Here is a 19003-nt window from a genome sequence, read left to right on the forward strand (position 1 = left end):
AGGAGAACAATAATATGATTGTGTTTGTTTCCGCACAATACTCGATATTGCGGGGCATAATCTGATTCCGGACAGATGGGTGGTCGTTTTGTATGTATGGTTGAACGAAGTGTTCTTCGGTATGTTTGACGCAATCCGGTAATTCACTTTTCGTCAGACTAGGCTAGTAGGTATGCTGGGGCGGAATGGCGAAAAAAAACCGTTGGAAGGCTTACAACGCCCTGTGTGACGTTTTTTGCCATTTGATGCTATCGAACCGGTGTTGTCCAGATGGTCGAATGGTAGCTCTTGTAAGTGGTAAGTGGCGGTGACTGTGTGTCGTATATTCAGGTGATCATGTTCTTTTTCTGAGTGGGGGACGATTTCACTGCGAGCGGCCATCCTGTGGCGTCCGCACCATACAGATCCTCGGCATTATTGCAAACGTGACAGCACATTGCGGGGTTCAAATTCAAGACATGTCGTGAGTGGCTGGGCCGGTGAACCAGAGGAGGCTATATCGTGAGTGGCTGGGCCGGTGAACCAGAGGAGGCTGCATCGTGAGTGGCTGGGCCGGTGAACCAGAGGAGGCTGCATCGTGAGTGGCTGGGCCGGTGAACCAGAGGAGGCTACATCGTGAGTGGCTGGGCCGTTGAACCAGAGCAGGCTATGTCGTGAGTGGCTGGGCCGTTGAACCAGAGCAGGCTATATCGTGAGTGGCTGGGCCGGTGAACCAGAGGAGGCTACATCGTGAGTGGCTGGGCCCGTGAATCAGAGGAGGCTATATCGTGAGTAGCTGGGCCGTTGAACCAGAGCAGGCTATGTCGTGAGTGGCTGGGCCGTTGAACCAGAGCAGGCCCGACCCCACTGGCCGTGGGCTCTCCATAGACAATCGTTGGACGCCTGGCGCACGGAAAAGCTGGCGGTGCCGGCGCACACACAGTCGCGTTCTGGTCAGCGAGGGGGCGGGGGAGGGGAAGACAGAAAAGGCATCCGGGGTGAGTCAGTGCCGCCTTTTAATCCGTCGTTCGATGGCATTCGAGGGCGGGTAAAAGCTCTTCTTCGAAGCAGACGAAATTAATGTCAGCGAAACGTATGCGTCAGAAAAGTGCCACAACGCGGTTTCTTCGCCTCAAACACTTGTGGTCAGATCGAGAACTCGGGAAGGACGTCTGCATCTCGGTCACTGATATAACGATAATAATAACACCGATGTAACATCAAATGATGTTTTCATAATGATGCAGCTAATTATAACATGTTATAATAAATAGCAATAATGCTCGTGAATACGACCTGACCGCGAGACTTCCTGTGCCGCGGGTTGTTAGCGTTGTAAAGATTAGTGAAGTCGAGTGTCCATTTCCACGTTATCCTCTGACCCAAACTGTGGCGCCGCAGGTCCTCCCGCTTTAGCAATCGTGGAACTGCTCATCTTGTCACTGGACGGGGCGCTCTCAGACCGGGCGGCGGCGTTGAATGCTGTCACGCGTGATTTTGATGATGTTGATAGCATTCGTTTTATCCGGCAGCGCAACCCACTCAAGCCTAGCGTGTTCGTCAGCTTGTTTCCAGATAAGTAATAACTTTTTACGTGGCCAAAGTAAACCGTAGATCAGACCTATCTCCTGGCTGGAATGGTAAACGCGCGACAAGCTGTGCTTGGCAAGCACTGACTTGTGATCCTCGCGGTAGTGTTCCTTCTGCGTCCGCTTTCGAACAGACGCGGACAATCTTCTGTTGCGGCCGAATGAAAATTGGCTGACTTTGGCAGCAAATGCAAAGCAGAAGTTTTTAAACAAGCGTTCTGATTGCAACTGCGTGGACGCACAAATATACGCATGATCTTTGACATGTACATCTTTGAGACCACAAAAATGTGCAGATGGACGGATGCAGCGTAAACACAGTGTTAAGCACAATTCCTACAACCGGGCTTTTCAGTTGTACAGCGCACAATTCTTACAAACAGCTGTGAAAACAATACGTTTACAGTGATCAACCCCAGTTTCCCCGACTTTCACAGAAAAAAAAACAACAGAAGCCCATGCGGTGGGCTCTGCGCGGCCAGCCGGCAGGGTCGCAGCTGCCCCCATCTTGCGGCGCGTCACCGATCCGTGCGTGCGAGGCCAGCCGGTAGGGTCGTAGCTGCCCCCGCCGTCTGGCGTATCACCGATCCGTGCGTGCGAGGCCAGCCGGCAGGGTCGTAGCTGCCCCCTCCGTCTGCCGTATCACCGATCCGTGCGTGTGAGGCCAGCCGGCAGGGTCGTAGCTGCCCCCGCCGTCTGGCGTATCACCGATCCGTGCGTGTGAGGCCAGCCGGCAGGGTCGTAGCTGCCCCCTCCGTCTGGCGTATCACCGATCCGTGCGTGCGAGGCCAGCCTGCAGGGTCGTAGCTGCCCCCTCCGTCTGGCGTGTCACCGATCCATGCGTGTGAGGCCAGTCGGCAGGGTCGTAGCTGCCCCCGCCGTCTGGCGTATCACCGATCCATGCGTGCGAGGCCAGCCGGCAGGGTCGCAACTGCCTCCGCCGTCTGGCGCGTCGCCGATCTGTGCGTGCGAGGCCAGTGGGTGATGTCATGAGCTTGGCAGCCACCCGCCCAGCCAGCGGTGGGGCCCGGACGGGGGGGGGGGGGGGGAGGGGTTGTGCGGCCGGCCGAAGGTGCGCACCAACCGCCGGCGGTCTGGGGGCCGCGGCGGGGCCCGCGTGGGCTCGCTCCCCCGGCTAGGGGCGGGGCTGCGGGCGGACGCGCGCCCCACGGCACGGCCGGACACCAGCCGGTCGGGTGGGAATCGTGACATGCGACGCGAAATCGAGCGTCATTTGCCCGTTCATCAACCGGTCCCGGCTGGCGGCGGCCGCGGCGCGCCGCCGCTTTCAACATGGCGGCTGGCGGGGACCGCGTGAGACAGGTGGCGAAACACGCCGGCCAATGGCGCACCCAGGCGCCGGCGAGATCGAGAAGGGTCGCGCGGCGGACAACGGGCTGCGCTGACCTGCGGAACGCGGCTTGATGTAGTGGTGGTCGTGCTGAACGGTTGGAGCCGGTGGCGCGGCGCCCCCACCCCGGCCGTGCGCGGCGGCGGCAGCCGGCGGGGTCTGCTGGTCGCGCCCTGCCCCTGCCTGCGCGGGGCCGCGCGGGGGGCTGTGTCAGGCCTGCTGGGGCCGGGCTCTCCGTGTGGAGCGCCCTTGCCAATGTCAGACTCAGGTTGAGAAGGGCGGTGTGACACGGCAATAGACGTAGCAATTACTCAGAAGGCGAACGGGGCGAACGCGAATTTTAAAGTCGATCGATCCTTTCATACATCGACATGGGGAAATCGTGCAGCACTTTCAAAGGGGGAGGGACATGGCCTCCCTGCCCCCCTCCCCTGCCCCCTGTTCCCAAGCACATGACGGCGAGCGCTCGGCCCTGCGGAAAGGAAGGGAAGCTTGTGCTCATGTTTGCGGATAGGGGAGAGAAGCTGGTGCTCAGCCCTGCGGTAGGAAAGAGAAGCTCTACGGTAGGGGAGAGAAGTTGGTGCTCAGTTCCGGTGGCATAAAGGCGTGGTCAAGGAATCGTTTTTCATATTTGATTTCTTCGCAAGGCCTGCTCGCCACGTTACACAGTTGCTGTTCTCCGTAGTCGTAGATTGGTAGAGCGGTATACGAGTCATAAAACGCCATGGCATGGCACGAACTAGACAACTATGCAACAGTTATGTAACCAACCGAACGTGCACCCTAAAAATGGGATCAGAAACGTCTTATTATGATGCGTTCCAAAGATTTCAGGCGTACTGAAATGACGTCAGAAGATTGACATATGCGGTTAAAGAGACACAAGAGAAGGTCTTCACTTGAAAAGACGTCCGAAGATTCACATTAGCTGTTAAAGAGACGTAAGAGGAGATCTTAACGTGTTTTGATAGGTCTTGAAGTGGCACAAAATGTGTTTTGAAAGTTCGTCAAGGCATCTGATGGTTTTCTGACGACTTCTGGTATTATACGACTTCGACCTTGTTTGGTTTCGGAACCGATATGGCGCACTCTCTGGACGGTCACATGGACGGCGGGCGGGAGGCGCGAGATCGTGGGGCGGAGGGTTGGACCCCCTCAGTAGTTCAGGCAACTGGGTCCCCGAACTGTTTACCTCTTAAGTGCGCTGAAGGTACAAAAGTGGAAATACACACAAGCTGTTTGTCAGCACTTGGAAATTATGAAATCAAATTTGTCGACATTTGGTGACAGCTTGCGTTTGACACATGGATTATAATATTCCCCAGACTCCAGCCCCTAATCACGGCAGAGTTCTCGCCCCCATGCACGAGAGCTTACGACCTGAGATATGCTTATCGCTTGTATCTATCGCGGCAACGGAATCCACAGCGTGATACAGCATGGCAAGACGTGTTGGCATCGAGTCCATCGGAAACCCGTGTACCGAAGCATAGACATTTATGATCTATTCCGTAGTTGGTCCGGATTCAGAAACCGGATGCATCAACTGCGTCCGTAACACGAGCTGCCTACCACATTATAGTATGGTGTAGGTTTTCTGCATATGTCGTGGTGCTTCTGTACGTAATGTAGGGTAAGGCTTATAGTTTCATACCTATTCCTTGGCAACCGGGTACCACCGGACGTTTGTGTGTCTGCGCACTGACGTGGTTTCCGTAGGATCCATTGTTGCCTGCCATGTGTGCCAGGCTTATAGTGTTCATTTATACCAATCTTGGTTGCGTGAATGATCGCATTCTTTCCTGATAGTGATACTCCAAACCTTGTTGAGATATGGCATAGTCGAGCGACGTTTGTCCGTCGAACAGCCATTTTGCGAACGTCCGTGACAGTGAACGGATTGCTATTTTGTATCACCACCGAAATGTGGTTTCAAACAGGGTCGATGCGTAACATTTGATCAGCAAACAACTGTTTCGTCACGACTCCTGGATATTTCGTGTTCACCCACGCTGTGTGATTTGCGACGGCTCTGATGTTTCTAAGACGTCCCTTTGTGGAATGGCGATCACGTACGACGTAATTCATAGGCACCGGCTACAATACTTCGTTGTTTTTTTGACATGTTTGAAATGTTTCAAAATTGGATACATTTCGACATGCCCAACACGTGCCACAAACTTGAACAAACAAGTTTGTGAAAGTCCGAAAAACAAGTCGCCTCTTTGGTGATACAGACACTGGTTTACTGATCATCTGATGTACGTGCATCATATGCCTGTGTTCATTCGAGAAGGTTTCGTGGAAGAAGTTTCCAAATGCAGCCAAACATACCTAATGTGTGAATTTAGGGGTGCATGCAGAAGTTCACAAGTTGAGGGCAAGACACCAAATTTGTCACTGAAAGCCCAGGTGTGTGTGCCAGAGGCGCGCGATCTTTCTTGCATGTCGCAAAACAACATCGCACGTTTTTGATCGGTTCAGTTTGACGTATCTGTCTTACATTTATAATGGTCGACCTTCATTCACGCACATATTTACATGTAATGAATTTGGCAAGGGTGATTGGTGCATACCCTCGGGGGCCACTGCGTGCGCACGCCCAGTGTGAGTGCGGTATGCGCGAAATTTGTAGCAAGACAACATTTCACTGGTAAGCTGTTAGCAGCCGTCGTGTTCAAATGTCTCAGCATGCTCCAGCTATGACAAAGGCGTGGACATCCACCGATCGCCTGACGGATGGGCGCGGCGTCACAGTTCATCAGTCAACAACGATGATGATGCATGAATGCCGTAACAGCATCAAATGTGGCAATTTGCAAGTGCGAATATGAACAAAAACGATGTGAACATGTCTTTGGATGCTTGGTTAACAGGCTCCTACTTGGTACTCTGGGGCTTGTATTCGACCGCGGCCGTTACGCCTAGCCAAGCTGGGCGGAACTGTCCTTGCAGACCCGAAGATCTTGTACTTTCCTTGTGGTCTGCTTTAAATTTACGTATTTGAACTATTGTAAGCTTTTCTAGTTCCTGTTTCTTGCATGAAAACGAAGACCACACGAATGACGCGACTGATCTGGAATTTCGCTCCCGCGAGACGCGTCACGCGTAACGTAGCGTTCTCGTGATCCCACGATTGATGCTTCAAATATGGAACTAACGACCTGGGTACCGATGACGCCCGTGCTGTTCACGGCTTGAACCGAGTAGTCTTCTGTGACGGAAGAGCTCTTCGATGGTCCCGTCGTCGCTCCTATTTTGGAATGTCTGTAGTGGTGCTGTCGTAAGCGCAGCATGCCCGGGCCGGAGGTAACCGGTTAGGTCAGGTCAGATAGCGTCTCCGACGCCGACGGCCTCCTGGCGCGCTGCAGAGCCCGGTGTTATTCGGATCGGGTTCTAGCTCCGCTGCGCTATCCCGCAGACCCTGCTAGTGGTGGCGTCAGGTCACACTGCACCCCTAGCTCCTAACGCCGCCTGATGGTGGCGTCAGGTCACACTGCACCCCTAGCTCCTAACGCCGCCGTTCCGCCCCACAGGATACAGGAGCTACAGTCGTTCGACAAGATTTTCCCGTCACTGGCGGTGATCCGCGGCCAGCAGCTGTTCAACAACTTCGCCCTGGTCGTCTATGAGAACTACCACCTGGTGGACCTCGGCCTGGCGGCGCTGCGGCGTATCATGCGCGGCACCGTGCGCGTCGAGAAGAACCCGGTGCTCTGTTACTTGCGCACTGTCAGCTGGGAGCACCTGACGAACCGCACCGACGCCATCATCCAGGTATGACTACGCCGCCTGGAGGCCGTGCTCGCTCGCGGCTGGAATGGGAGTCGTGGCCTTGACTTTGGCCGCAGATGGGGCTATATGGTGGTATCTGTGACGGTCTGTGACGTCTGTGGTATTGAGCGGAACGCGGCTCCGAAGAGACTGCCTTTGGTACACTTTTAACACTAAATTCTGCTGTCAACTGAAGCGGCTTCATGGGTTCCCCAAGAGGGTTTTTCACACATGGCCTGCGCTGGATGGTTCCTAGGACATAAGCCAATGGGGACCATATCTGTGATGTTGTTGGTTTGGGTTTGGAGTGAATTGGGAGCGCCATGACGGTTAACTGTTTGCTAACCGTGATCGCTGCCGCTTTCCGCTCGCTCGTCCTCCGATGAGTTAGGTTTAAAGGGTGCACCAACTAAGTGGCTACACGGCGCCCCAGCGCGCACTCGGTGTGAGTGTGATCACGGCTCGACTGTGGTGTAGGACTGGCCCCTGGTCGCAAGGTTGGGTTTTCGCAAATCGCAATCAATAAATGAACAAGAGCTGACTGTTCAGGAACATGACGTGTTTGCGAGCAGCTGACTGGCCGGCGACGAAGTCGCAACGCCCACAAAGGAACAGCGACCAGTGAACTGATGATGCGCTGTTGGTGAACAGCCAGCGGCGCCTGGTCAGTGGGCGTGTGCCTTTTGGCGATGGCATCTCACAGGCGGCCGTCACTGCCCTCCGCTGCCGCCTCTCTGACCGCGTCACCGTGACCGCAGGACAACCAGGAGCCGAGTATCGACCCGGCCGACGAGGGCTCGTGCCCGTCGCGCGACTGCCCCAGAAACTGCAATAGCTTCTCCCGGCTGGGCCAAACGCGCCGCGCCTGCTGGAACGCCCAGCACTGCCAGACGCTGCAGCCCACTCGGGGTGAGCCGCGCCGCTGCTCCGGCCGGCGCCCGCACGCGCCGGGGACGGCGACGGTGGCGGCGCCGGGGGCGGCGGCCTCCGTGTCGCCCTCTTGCGTCAGTCGTCGCCGCGCCAGTGGTGTGATGTCATGCTTCCGGCGGTGCACTCCGAGTTTGCCCGTGCTTTTGGCTTCGACGAAACGCGCACTGGCGGTGTGATATTCAGTCACAGTATGGCGGCATGTTCCAGGCTTGCTGCTCCCTATTCCTGTAAATCCAGTTCCGTTATGAATGCAGGTGTTGACGTGACATAAGCTGTGGGGATCTAAATGTGCGGGTATGTCAGGTAATCTGGAAGGCGGCACGTTATTCGTCTGAAGCCCCCAAACTACTGGCCGCGTGCTGGTCCTGTTGTTTCATTTTACATGAGCACTTGAGAGTTCAAACATGGAAAGCCTTACACAGCTCACGCCAGTATTTTCGCATTATCTGACGTTTGCGTTTCCTTCAGTCAAATATAGGTATTTTATCACTGTATTCTTACTTCAGTGACGCCTAGCTCCACAATGTGTCGTCTTACAATATGAAGCGGGTGATGTTATCGCACTCGTGATTCACGCTGTGAGTTGTACACCAGACCCGGTTTGTCCCGCGCCTTTGGCGACAGTCGCCGTATCGGAATGCCATGTACCACCAGGGCACACAAACAGTGCCAACGACGCTTGTGTACCGTATTTCTGGTAAGACTGACGGCTGTCAGTGATTTTCTCAGCGTCTGTTATTTGTCAGTAATGGGGGTCCATCCCGAGACGTGCTCCCAGTCTACAGGCCCATTGTCAGGGAGGCGCGCCGTCGCCACGCGTGCGGCTGCAGTCCCGCCCCGGCCGGCGGCGGTGCGCCGCGCCGCGTCGCCGTCCGGCGACCCCTGACCGGTGCCCCTCCGGCAGGCTGCCACAGCGAGTGCGAGGCGGGCTGCACGCAGTTCAACTCGGACCGGCACTGCGTCGCCTGCAAGCACGTTGACTTCGACGGCCGGTGCATGGCCCGCTGCCCCGCCAACCAGTACCTGGTGAGAGGTTCCGCCGCTCGGCGACGCAGGGGAGGGGTGGGGAGCGCCCGCCGGCGACAGCAGGATCGGTCATCGCCGGGCGAACCCTGGTGGCCGGATGGTGCGGGTAGTGCGCTGCTGCTGGGCAAGAGTGGGCGAGGCTGGTGAAGTGTCCAGACTGGGGCCGAGGTGGTGATTGTGGCTCCCGCAATGCGAGCCGGCCGTGCCGGAGCGGCCGACGCCGGTCCCAGCGTCGCGACCGTAACGCCCGCCGGTCTGTGGCAGTACGAGGGCTGGCGTTGCATCAGCAAGGCCGAGTGCATCGTCCTGGAGACGCACGACGAGACCAGCTTCAAGGCGCACAACGGCTCGTGCCTGCCGAACTGCCCGACTGGCTTCAAGCCCTCCGACAGGCGGGGCGAGTGTGTGCCGTGCATTGGTGAGTCAAGTCCCCGAGTGTGTGGCGTGCATTGGTGAGTCGAGTCCCCGAGTGTGTGCCGTGCATTGGTGAGTCAAGTCCCCGAGTGTGTGTCGTGCATTGGTGAGTCGAGTCCTCGAGTGCGGGCGGCCGCGATTAATGGAAAGCAAAACAGCGTAAGCATGCATGATTAGATTTAACACCCGCGGATAAGATCTAGCTTTACCGGCCGCGATCGTTGAGTAATGTGTTCGGCGGTGGCCAGCAGCGCTTGTCAGGGGACGTAAACCAGTGTGTGCCGACGCGTTGGGGACCGAACTGAAATCTCATACATAAGGCAAGACGACGTCCATACTAAATGCTGGTAAAGTTTGTTTCTAGCTCAATCAGCAGGAAAATATAAAATTTCAAACGTGCTGTAAATAGCAGTAATGCGCGATCAGGCGCCGGCTACGGTCCGGAGAAAAAACAGTTCAGAGCACTTGACGAGGAAAAAATGGTGTCATTCGTGAGGATTGTAGCTCGAATCGGCTTGGCTCGGCGCTCGCCGATGTGCTACATTGGCGACGCGCTGCGACGACGGGCGCTCACGCCCTGTCGCTGTCCACAGGTCCGTGTCCCAAGAAGTGCAAGGGCAAGATGCTGGACTCGGCGGCGCGCGTGCAGTCGATGAAGGGGTGCACCATCATCGACGGGCCGCTGCGGATCCAGGTGTCGGGAGGTGAGTGGACGCGCCGGCTCCTGGGCCGCTGCTCGCTGACGCTGGGTGGGCGCACTGAGTGGCCAGGCGTGTGCAGACCAGCTGGTCCGTTCGGGAAGACGCCTGCAGACTGGTCCGCTCGGTGTGGCGTCTGCAGACCAGCTGGTCCGTTCGGGAAGACACCTGCAGACTGGTCCGCTCGGTGTGGCGTCTGAAGGCCAGCTGGTCCGCTCGGGGAGACGCCTGCAGGCCAGCTGGTGTGAGCAGATGCTCGAGCTTGTCCGACGGTCGGGGTGCGATGCAACGTCGTGTGCGGTTGTCGTTGATGATAATAGTGATGACGACGACGACGACGACTATGATGATCGTGATTGTGATTATGATGATGATGATTATTATTCTGATGATGATGATGATGGAATGGACGAAAGGGGCGGTATGTCCTTGCTTTGGTCTGTTTCTGTTTTGTTTCATTGCTTCAGATGGCTTTTTTGTTGACTTAGCATCCATTACACTGTAATGTTGCGGCATGCCGGGCAGTATTTAAGGCTCTGAATTTGAAGAATAGACTGTTGAGCCGGAACGCTTATTATTTTCCCTTTCCCAGAGAACATTGTCCAAGAGCTGGAGGAAAACCTTTCTGAAATCACGGAGATTACTGGGTTCTTGCGAGTGAGCCTCTCAGAAGCGCTAATTTCACTAAACTTCCTGAAGAATCTGAGACTCATCCGCGGCGAAGTGCGGGAGTCAGAGTAAGTCTTGGTCGCACCCGTCGGTCAAAGTTTGTAGTTCGCTCGCTCGTCGCAGCGATAGTAATCAGTGACAGGAAGCTCATCAGACGCGTCATCCTTCCAGGTATGCTCGATTCCGGTGATGCGAATGGCGCGATTTCGCCTTGCTTTGTTGCATTTTGAGCGTCCGTGCGGCTTGCCAGCGCGGGCACGCCCCCACTAGTATTGTGTGCCAAGCTCCACCCGTCAATAACACCGTCTTGATATCCAGCGGCAGATACGCGATGTACTTCCTGCACAACCACAACCTGCAGTCGCTGTGGCCAAACACGACCAACCTGACGGTGCTGAAGGGTGGTGCGTTCTTCCACTTCAACCACCACCTTTGCCTGGAGAAGATCAACTCACTGCTGCAGCGGCTCAACATCACGGCCCGACGTGACATCGACGTCGGCCAGATGACCAATGGAGACAAAGTGCCCTGTGAGTGCTGACGCTGGTACTTCTGGCGCTAGCTGTTGGCGGCGGCCAGATGCTCACTTGGCCCTCTGCTCTCCGCCGTCTGCCGGGTACATCGGCCAGGTCCCCCACTAGCCCTCTGCCCTCCACCGTCTGCCCGGTTCATCGGCCAGGCCCCCCTCTGGGCTCTCTGGTCTCCACCGTCTGCCCGGTTCATCGGCCAGGTCCCCCACTGGGCGGGTCTGGTCTCAACCGTCTGCCCGGTTCATCGGCCAGGTCCCCCACTGGGCGAGTCTGGTCTCAACCGTCTGCCCGGTTCATCGGCCAGGTCCCCCTCTGGGCTCTCTGCTCTTTGCCGTCTGAGCAGTTCATCGGCCAGGTCCCCCACTGGGCGAGTCTGGACCCCTTCATTCGGTCATGTGTCATTCATCATTTTGCCGTGAACATCATCAGGTGACAAGTTGTCGGCAGCCCACCTGAACCCCCCCCCCCCCCCGTCGGACCTGAACTAGGCCGTGAGTGGGACGCGCCACCCCTGACGCGGCGCGCCTGTCCCGCTTCAGGCCGGCGCCAGCTGCTCTCAGTTAAGGTGACGGAGGTGTTCGAGACGAACGTCGGCCTGGAGTGGGACGACTTCATGAACAACACGCGCGACTACCGCAACCTGCTTGGCTACAACGTCTACTACCGCGAGGCGCCAGAACGAAACGTCTCGCTTTACGGTGGTCGTGACGCCTGTGGTGGTGACTCGTAAGTGGCCGACGGACCGCAGCCAGCTCGGTGAGGTGGCAGAAACCTGCGCGCAGCGGCGTTCTGCCAAGGCCGGCCGAGCTGTCGGTGCTGGCGGCTGCGGGATTTGTGCGGCTTGACTCATGGACAGGAAGGGGGTCAGCGAGTGGAGACGTGGGCTTAATGCTGCCGTATCGCTGTGGCTGGAGTGCTGGCCCGGGGCCGAACGATTCAGTATAGGCCGCTTGCAAAATGGGACCAGTGCCGTCTTCGCGGTGCCGGCCACCGCCTGCTAGGGTCGATGCGTGGGCCCGCGGCGCGGTGGGACCGTCCCTGACCGCCTGGTGGTGCCGCCAGGTGGAAGGTGGTGGACTTCAGCGCCAAGCAGCCCGGCAACAGCAGCGCCGTGCTGACCGGCGCCGGCGGCATCAACGGCACCGGCGCCCCCATCCGCCAAGTCAAGGAGGAGCTGCTGACCGGGCTCAAGCCATTCACGCAGTACGCCTTCTACGTGGAGACGTTGATGGCCGAGACGGGTGTGAACGCCACCAGCGGCCAGTCGGACATCAAGTACTTCACCACGGCGCCCGGCGGTCAGTGACGCACACCGGCGCCCATGATATAACGCACATAACGAATACCAAACTGTATATCCCAGTCTGCCCATGCATCTGTCTACATGCACACACATGCATATATGTTGACAGATTTGTACATTTTATGTACGTAGTGGTTTGCTATGTTATATTGTAAGTATATAATGGTGACGTATTTATGTGTATCAAGTCACCACTGTCATTCAACTGTAATTCTGTCGTCAGTTCCCTGTCCCTGCTTTTGTCGCTGCCTGCGCCGTGCATATTTCCCACTCATCTTTCAAACCCTGCTGTTTTGCCACTGGGATACTCTACACCTACGCGCCGTGCCTGTAGCCGTGTCTGTGCCCCGCCACAGAGCCGAGCAAGCCGCTGGACCTGAGGGTGACGGCGCTGCAGCCCGCGGTCAAAGCAGGCCTGATGGACGCCTCGCTGCACGTGGAGTGGGACCCGCCGGCCAGGCCCAACGGCATCATCGCGTACTACATCGTGCGGGCCAAGTACAAGCCCGAACAGCTCGACCCCAACTTCGACTCCTGCAAGGAAGCAGACAGTAAGTGGCGTCGGCTGGCAGGAACTCGCCGGGCGGTGGCGACCGGCGCGCGAGGAGTCGCTGGCTGGTCGGTCCAGTTGGTCGTGAGTCGCCGGCTGGTCGGTCCAGTTGGTCGCGAGGTCGGGACTCGCCGGCTGGTCGGTCCAGTTGGTCGCGAGTCGCCGGCTGGTTGGTCCAGTTGGTCACCAGTCGCCGGCTGGTCGGTCCAGTTGGTCACCAGTCGCCGGCTGGTCGGTCCAGTTGGTCGCGAGTCGCCGGCTGGTCGGTCCAGTTGGTCACCAGTCGCCGGCTGGTCGGTCCAGTTGGTCACGAGTCGCCGGCTGGTCGGTCCAGTTGGTCACCAGTCGCCAGCTGGTCGATCCAGTTGGTCGTGAGTCGCCAGCTGGTCGGTCCAGTTGGTCGTGAGTCGCCGGCTGGTCGGTCCAGTTGGTCGTGAGTCGCCGTCTGGTCGGTGTCACCCTGACGTGCCGCTGGGTTATCGGACGTAGCCTATAACGGACAGTTGTTTTGACCGTGCTTAAAGAAATGCTGCACGTGTTCAGCTCTTATGAGAGCGTTGACTCCAGCCTGACGCTCATCCGGCCGTGTCAATGTGTGTTACTCGCTTCTGCCACGACGTCGTGCACTCCCAGCGCCACCTACACCCAGAATACACTGTCCGTTGCTGCCGGTGACCGTGACCTGCGGCCTGCGCTGCAGCGGCACGCTCGGAGCTCCTGCCCACCACCACCACCACCACCACCACACCCAAGCCGGCACTGGCGGGCAACAGCACGGTGGCAGTGGTTGGCGGCATAGGCGAGTGCTGTCAGTGTCCGACGGACGGCGGAGCGCGTCGGCCGGCTGACAGCGGCGCCGGCAGCTTTGACCGCGACAAGAAGCAGGAGCAGATCGACTTCGAGGACATGCTGCACAACTCGATCTTCATCAAGCGGGGGTCAGTGGCGCTGGCGGCGGACAGACGGGTCAGTTGAGGCCGTGTCGATTGCGCGCTTAACAAGCCCGTGATGGCCGCTGGCGTTGGTGCGTGGCTCAAGCGACGATTTGTCATCGCGTTTGTTGTATCGATCGGCGGCGGTATGGCGTTGCCGCTGGGCGCTGCGCCTGGCGGCTTCAGTGAGAGCATCGCCGGCTTCAGAGGCGTCGCTGGCTGTCGGTCGGCGGTGCCTGCTCGGCCGTCCGGCGCTGACCGGTTCCAGTCAGCCGTCGCGTTCCAGCCGTCGCGTTCCAGCCGAGGCCGTCCGGCGCTCACTGGCGTCCGCTTATTGCAGCTCGTCGCGCTCCAGCCTAGGCCGTCCGGCGCTCACTGGCGTCCGCTTGTTTCAGCTCGTCGCGCTCCAGCCGAGGCCGTCCGGCGCTCACTGGCGTCCGCTTATTGCAGCTCGTCGCGCTCCAGCCTAGGCCGTCCGGCGCTCACTGGCGTCCGCTTGTTTCAGCTCGTCGCGCTCCAGCCGAGGCCGTGCGGCGCTCACTGGCGTCCGCTTGTTGCAGCTCGTCGCGCTCCAGCCTAGGCCGTCCAGCGCTCACTGGCGTCCGCTTGTTTCAGCTCGTCGCTCTCCAGCCGAGGCCGTCCGGCGCTCACTGGCGTCCGGTTGTTGCAGTTCGTCGCGCTCCAGCCAAGGCCGTCCGGCGCTCACTGGCGTCCGCTTGTTGCAGCTCGTCGCGTTCCAGCCGAGGCCGTCCGGCGCTCACTGGCGTCCGCTTGTTGCAGCTCGTCGCATTCCAGCCGAGGCCGTCCGGCGCTCACCGGCGTCCGCTTGTTGCAGCTCGTCGCGCTCCAGCGGAGGCCGTCCGGCGCTCACTGGCGTCCGCTTGTTGCAGCTCGCCGCGCTCCAGCCGAGGCCGTCGCAGCGTGAACGGCTCGTCACTGGACAATGTGTCTACCGCGAACCGTCGTAGCGGACCCTGCCTGGAGGTCGAGACCAGCGAACACGGAAGTACGTGCCGTCGCTGCCGCGCGCGCTGGGCGGGTGGCCTGGGGAGGACGGCGAGGTGGGGGGTGACATGTCCGCCGATGGCCCAGAGGGTGGGTGGCCCCTGTCAGTGGGGGAGGGGCGGGGCCGTTCGTCAGACTGTGCTTGGTGCGTACGCGCGTTGACGAGCTGCTGTCTCCGTGTGGCGTCCGTGTGTGTGCGTGTGTGTGTGCCGATACGTTGCTCCGGGGCCGATGCAACAGTTTCGAATGCCTCCGTGTTGGGACTGCGCCTGCTGACTGGAGTTGACTGATGACACCGACATTGGCGCTGCCGGGGTGCCCCGGTCCGGAACCAGCCGTCTCACGCGGTGACACCACCTGCACCGCTGCTCGCAGGCTGGTGCAAGCTGTACGAGGCCAAACTTCCGGCCAGGATGGGCAAGAACAGCACTCGCGTGCCCAATCTGCGCTACTTCTCCGACTACGTGGTCGAGGTGATGGCCTGTCAAGAGCGGCTGGCCACGTCGCCGGAGGCCGGCCGGCGCGAGGGGCTCGTCAACAGGCCGGCCCGCTCCAGCCCCTGCAGCCGCATCACAAGAACCACCCGCAAGACTGGCAGAATCCGTGAGTATGCCATGGGCGCGAGAGCACCGATAGTTTAGTGGTTAAGCTGCTCGTCTGGGAAATCAGAGGTACGGCGTTCGATTCACCATGGCGCCCGCCCTTCCTGCCAGGGTGGGAGGCAGGCGATGTCATATAGTATCAGCAGCTCAGTGCGTCGTAAAGCACCACTGACATGGCCCACACATGACCATCGGCGCGCGTGTGTCAGCGCAAGCCGGCTGGTTTCGGCAGTCGGCCAGCCGCATAGGTGTTTGTGATCAGATGCGGTCTCGGATGGCCAGAGTTCCCAATTTACCGCGATCGGCCGCAACGCAGTGTAATGAACGATCCCGTTAGAAGACGATCGGCTGCGCCCCCTCCCCCTCCCCTTCGCGACCTTGTCCTGCCGTTGAATCCATCACGACCAAACAATCGGCGCACCCGAAGGCCCAAGTGCGCGGCCATCTGGCTCAGCGTCTGGCGCTGGAGTGACCGGTGCGCTCGCATGCCTGACCGCAGCGGCGGCCGACCGGCTGGACCACAAGCCCGTCATTTCGAACCAGACCGGCCGGCTGGTGACGCTCACCTGGTCCGACCCGCCCGACCCCAACGGCGGCCACGTGCTCAGTTACATCATCCACAAGCGGCGGATGGATGGTGAACAGGGGGTGAGTGGCATGGAATGGCGCAGAATAGCGCAGAGTGGCGTGGAGTGGCGGAGTGGCGCGGCGCGCGGCCCGGCCCAGCCGCGAACGCTACTCGGCTGCCTCTGCACTATGGTGTGCGTCGGAAGGAGGCACTCCAAGCTGACGCTGACTCACAGTGCCGGTACTACCGTTTTCACTTCGCTGTTGCGTGGGATGTCGTGATAGGATTTCTGGAAGCACGCCACAGCGATGGTTCTCCGTTTTGCGAGCATCGGGACAACTGCTCGGCTGCTGTTGTCGTTCCAACAGAGCGGTCATCCGTAGTCTCCCCGCGGAGTATCTTCTGACACCAGCACCGCCGCGACGCCGCCATCCCGCCGCTGCCGCTGAGCGCCGCGCTCTTCCGACAGGAGCTGACCAGCAAGAAGCTGGTGTGTCCGCTGCACCGGTGTGCTGAGCCGCCGTGCCGGCGCGAGGCGCGCGTCAAGCTGCCAGCCGGCAACATCAGCCTGCAGCTGCAGGCGCGCACGCTGGCCGGCCTCGGTCCGCTCACGCCGCCCGTCTTCTATCTGGTGGTGGTGAGCAGCACGGCGGTGCCGAGACGGGCGCGGCGCTGGGCCTCCTATGACGGATGGGGATGTTGGTGGACGTTTGGACGCCGCTTACACCTGTTTGTTTATTTGTTTATTTAGGACATGAGCATTCCACAGGTAAAAGCCAATTACGGAGGCAGCTCAGGTTTAAGAACAATAAATGTACGACACACACAAACAAAGAACATAACCAAGGACACACACACACACACACACACACACACACACACACACACACGCACGCACGCACGCACGCACGCACGCACGCACGCACGCACGCACGCACGCACGCACGCACACATCAAGTCATCAAGAAAATGCTCCACGTGTACCGGCAAACCTAAACAAATCAGATCGGAATACTTTTGTTGGATGAAAAAGTCAGTTGAAGGAAAATGCTGCAAAAAATGGTTCCAGACAGTGGGTAGTCGTGCGACAAATCCATTTTTTAACAGTGCTAACCCTTGCAAATGGATAGTGGAAAAGGCCAATATGCCGAGAACGCCGGACAGGTGTAGCCGGACTTAACAGTGATGTCAGGTGAGCGCAGTCAATCCCGTGATGAAATACGTTACCTGTGGGTGTCGCTGCTGGCGTCGCGTGAGTATGCGGGATATGGCAAGCAGCTATCCTTCCGGTGTCAGGGCTACTCACGTTGGAAATGAACCGCCACGTGTTATTATACGGGTGCTTGGCACTCGCAAAGTTTACTCACACTGGATCGGCGCTTGTGCGTGTCGTGCCGCTGCGCATCCAAACCGATGGCGTGATGTCGTCCGGCTGGCTCAGCGGGAGTGCCGTGCCGACGGACTGGCCGTGACTGCAGGCTCCGGGTGAGGGAATACCGTCGGACATCATCGTCGGCATCGTCGTCGGCCTGCTGATCCTGCTGATCGTGGCCTGCGGCATGGCTATCCTGTTCTTCAAGCGAATGGCCAAGCGGCAGATGGACAACATCTACACGTCCTGGAACCCCTATTACGGTCGGTGGTGACGGTCCCCGTTCATGGTTTTCGCTTGGCCCTACTGATCTGATGCCCCGGAGCGTTGTTATCAGGCGACTGGCAGCGGACGCCGCTCGACCGCATCCGCCGCCGCGCGCGACTGACCGGCGGCCCGCGCGCCCCCAGGCGGCCAGATCTCCTACCAGCCGGACGACTGGGAAGTGGACATCGAGAAGGTGTACTTCGACCGCGTCATCGGCAAGGGCTCGTTCGGCAGCGTGTACGACGGCACGGCGCTGCTGCGGTCGCGTGACTCGCCCGACGACACCGAGCAGCTGTACCGTGTGGCCATCAAGACGCTGTTGAGCGACGCCAGCATGTATGATCGGCAGGCGTTCCTCTCCGAGGCCAGCCTCATGAAGTGAGTGGCGTCGATTGTGTGGGGGCAGAGGCGCTCGCCCGTACTCCCCCCACCCTCTTTCTGTCTCTCCCTCTCTCTCGGCCAGGCATGGTCGCAGCAGTGATGTGTTCAGTTGCACGGGGAGGGGGGGGGGGGTGGGGAGGGGGAATTGGTTTATTGCCTTCTCTCTTTGTGCGAGCTGTGGTCGTATAAAGGCTCCCTCCGATCTCTGTCCTGGCTGCGTTCCGTCAACCAGCTGAACGCTTTGTGTATTTGTTCACTTGAGCGCGCCTCGCCGCACGTCTGACGCGTTTGCCACGCGCTTTTCCAGGGGGTTCAACTGCTACCACGTGGTGCGTCTGATGGGCATCGTGTCCAATATGAGCGCGAAGACGGCCGACAACATCCCACGCGCGCCGTTCGTCATCATGGAGCTGATGGCCAAGGGCGATCTCAAGTCGTACCTGCGCAGCATGAGACCGGAGGATGACGGCGTCTCCGTGCCCGAGCACTGCCCCGTGCTACCGGTGAGGCGCCCAACACCACCTCATGGCCTCAACACCGCCCTACAAAGTCGTCAGCGACTCTCCTCTTCCGACTCTGTGCATTGCCGCGCATCCTATGTCAGGTCGGCATGCCGTGCTGAGTTATCGTCACAATCGTTTGTGTGTCGTGCGTTCTGACGGAGCGCTCTCTGTGGACAGAACATATATCAGATGGCGACCCAGATCGCGGACGGTATGGCGTACCTGACGCAGATGAACTCAGTGCACCGCGACCTGGCCGCACGTAACTGCATGGTCTCCGAGGACATGACCATCAAGATCGGCGACTTCGGCATGACGCGGCATCTGTACGAGAAAAACTACTATAAGAAAGGTGCGTTTCGCTCCACCTCCTTCACCAGATGTTTTGTGATTGTTTCGTCGTTCGTATAATGCTCATATGACGCATCGTTTTAGCTGGCAAGCTCGTGTCAAGAGTGCTGGAGTGCCACTGGTCCGTCTGGCCTGGAGTGTCACTGGTCCGTGTCGTGGATATTCCGTCCAGAAAGCGGGTGTTGTCTGGAAAAGTGAGGTCCAACACA

The 19003-nt window shown here is 58.9% G+C and overlaps 1 protein-coding gene across 2 annotated transcripts in view; it reads left to right on the forward strand.

The window, feature by feature from the left end:
• Positions 1-19003, forward strand: part of LOC119103263 (insulin receptor) — a 56460-nt gene that overhangs the window by 34418 nt on the left and 3039 nt on the right. The window contains exons 3-21 of one of the 2 annotated variants that reach the window (XM_037226725.1): positions 6456-6696; positions 7452-7602; positions 8528-8649; positions 8914-9067; positions 9657-9767; positions 10354-10498; positions 10749-10960; positions 11500-11686; positions 12023-12258; positions 12620-12814; positions 13514-13751; positions 14636-14751; positions 15126-15353; positions 15852-16000; positions 16390-16557; positions 17399-17555; positions 17703-17937; positions 18248-18443; positions 18621-18795. In XM_037226725.1, the coding sequence (XP_037082620.1) occupies positions 6456-6696; positions 7452-7602; positions 8528-8649; positions 8914-9067; positions 9657-9767; positions 10354-10498; positions 10749-10960; positions 11500-11686; positions 12023-12258; positions 12620-12814; positions 13514-13751; positions 14636-14751; positions 15126-15353; positions 15852-16000; positions 16390-16557; positions 17399-17555; positions 17703-17937; positions 18248-18443; positions 18621-18795 (3416 nt within the window). The other variant, XM_037226726.1, reaches the window with a different exon arrangement.

The sequence above is a fragment of the Pollicipes pollicipes genome, unplaced genomic scaffold (genome assembly GCF_011947565.3).
Source record: "Pollicipes pollicipes isolate AB1234 unplaced genomic scaffold, Ppol_2.1 Scaffold_5724;HRSCAF=6776_pilon_pilon_pilon, whole genome shotgun sequence".
NCBI lineage: Eukaryota > Metazoa > Arthropoda > Thecostraca > Pollicipedomorpha > Pollicipedidae > Pollicipes > Pollicipes pollicipes.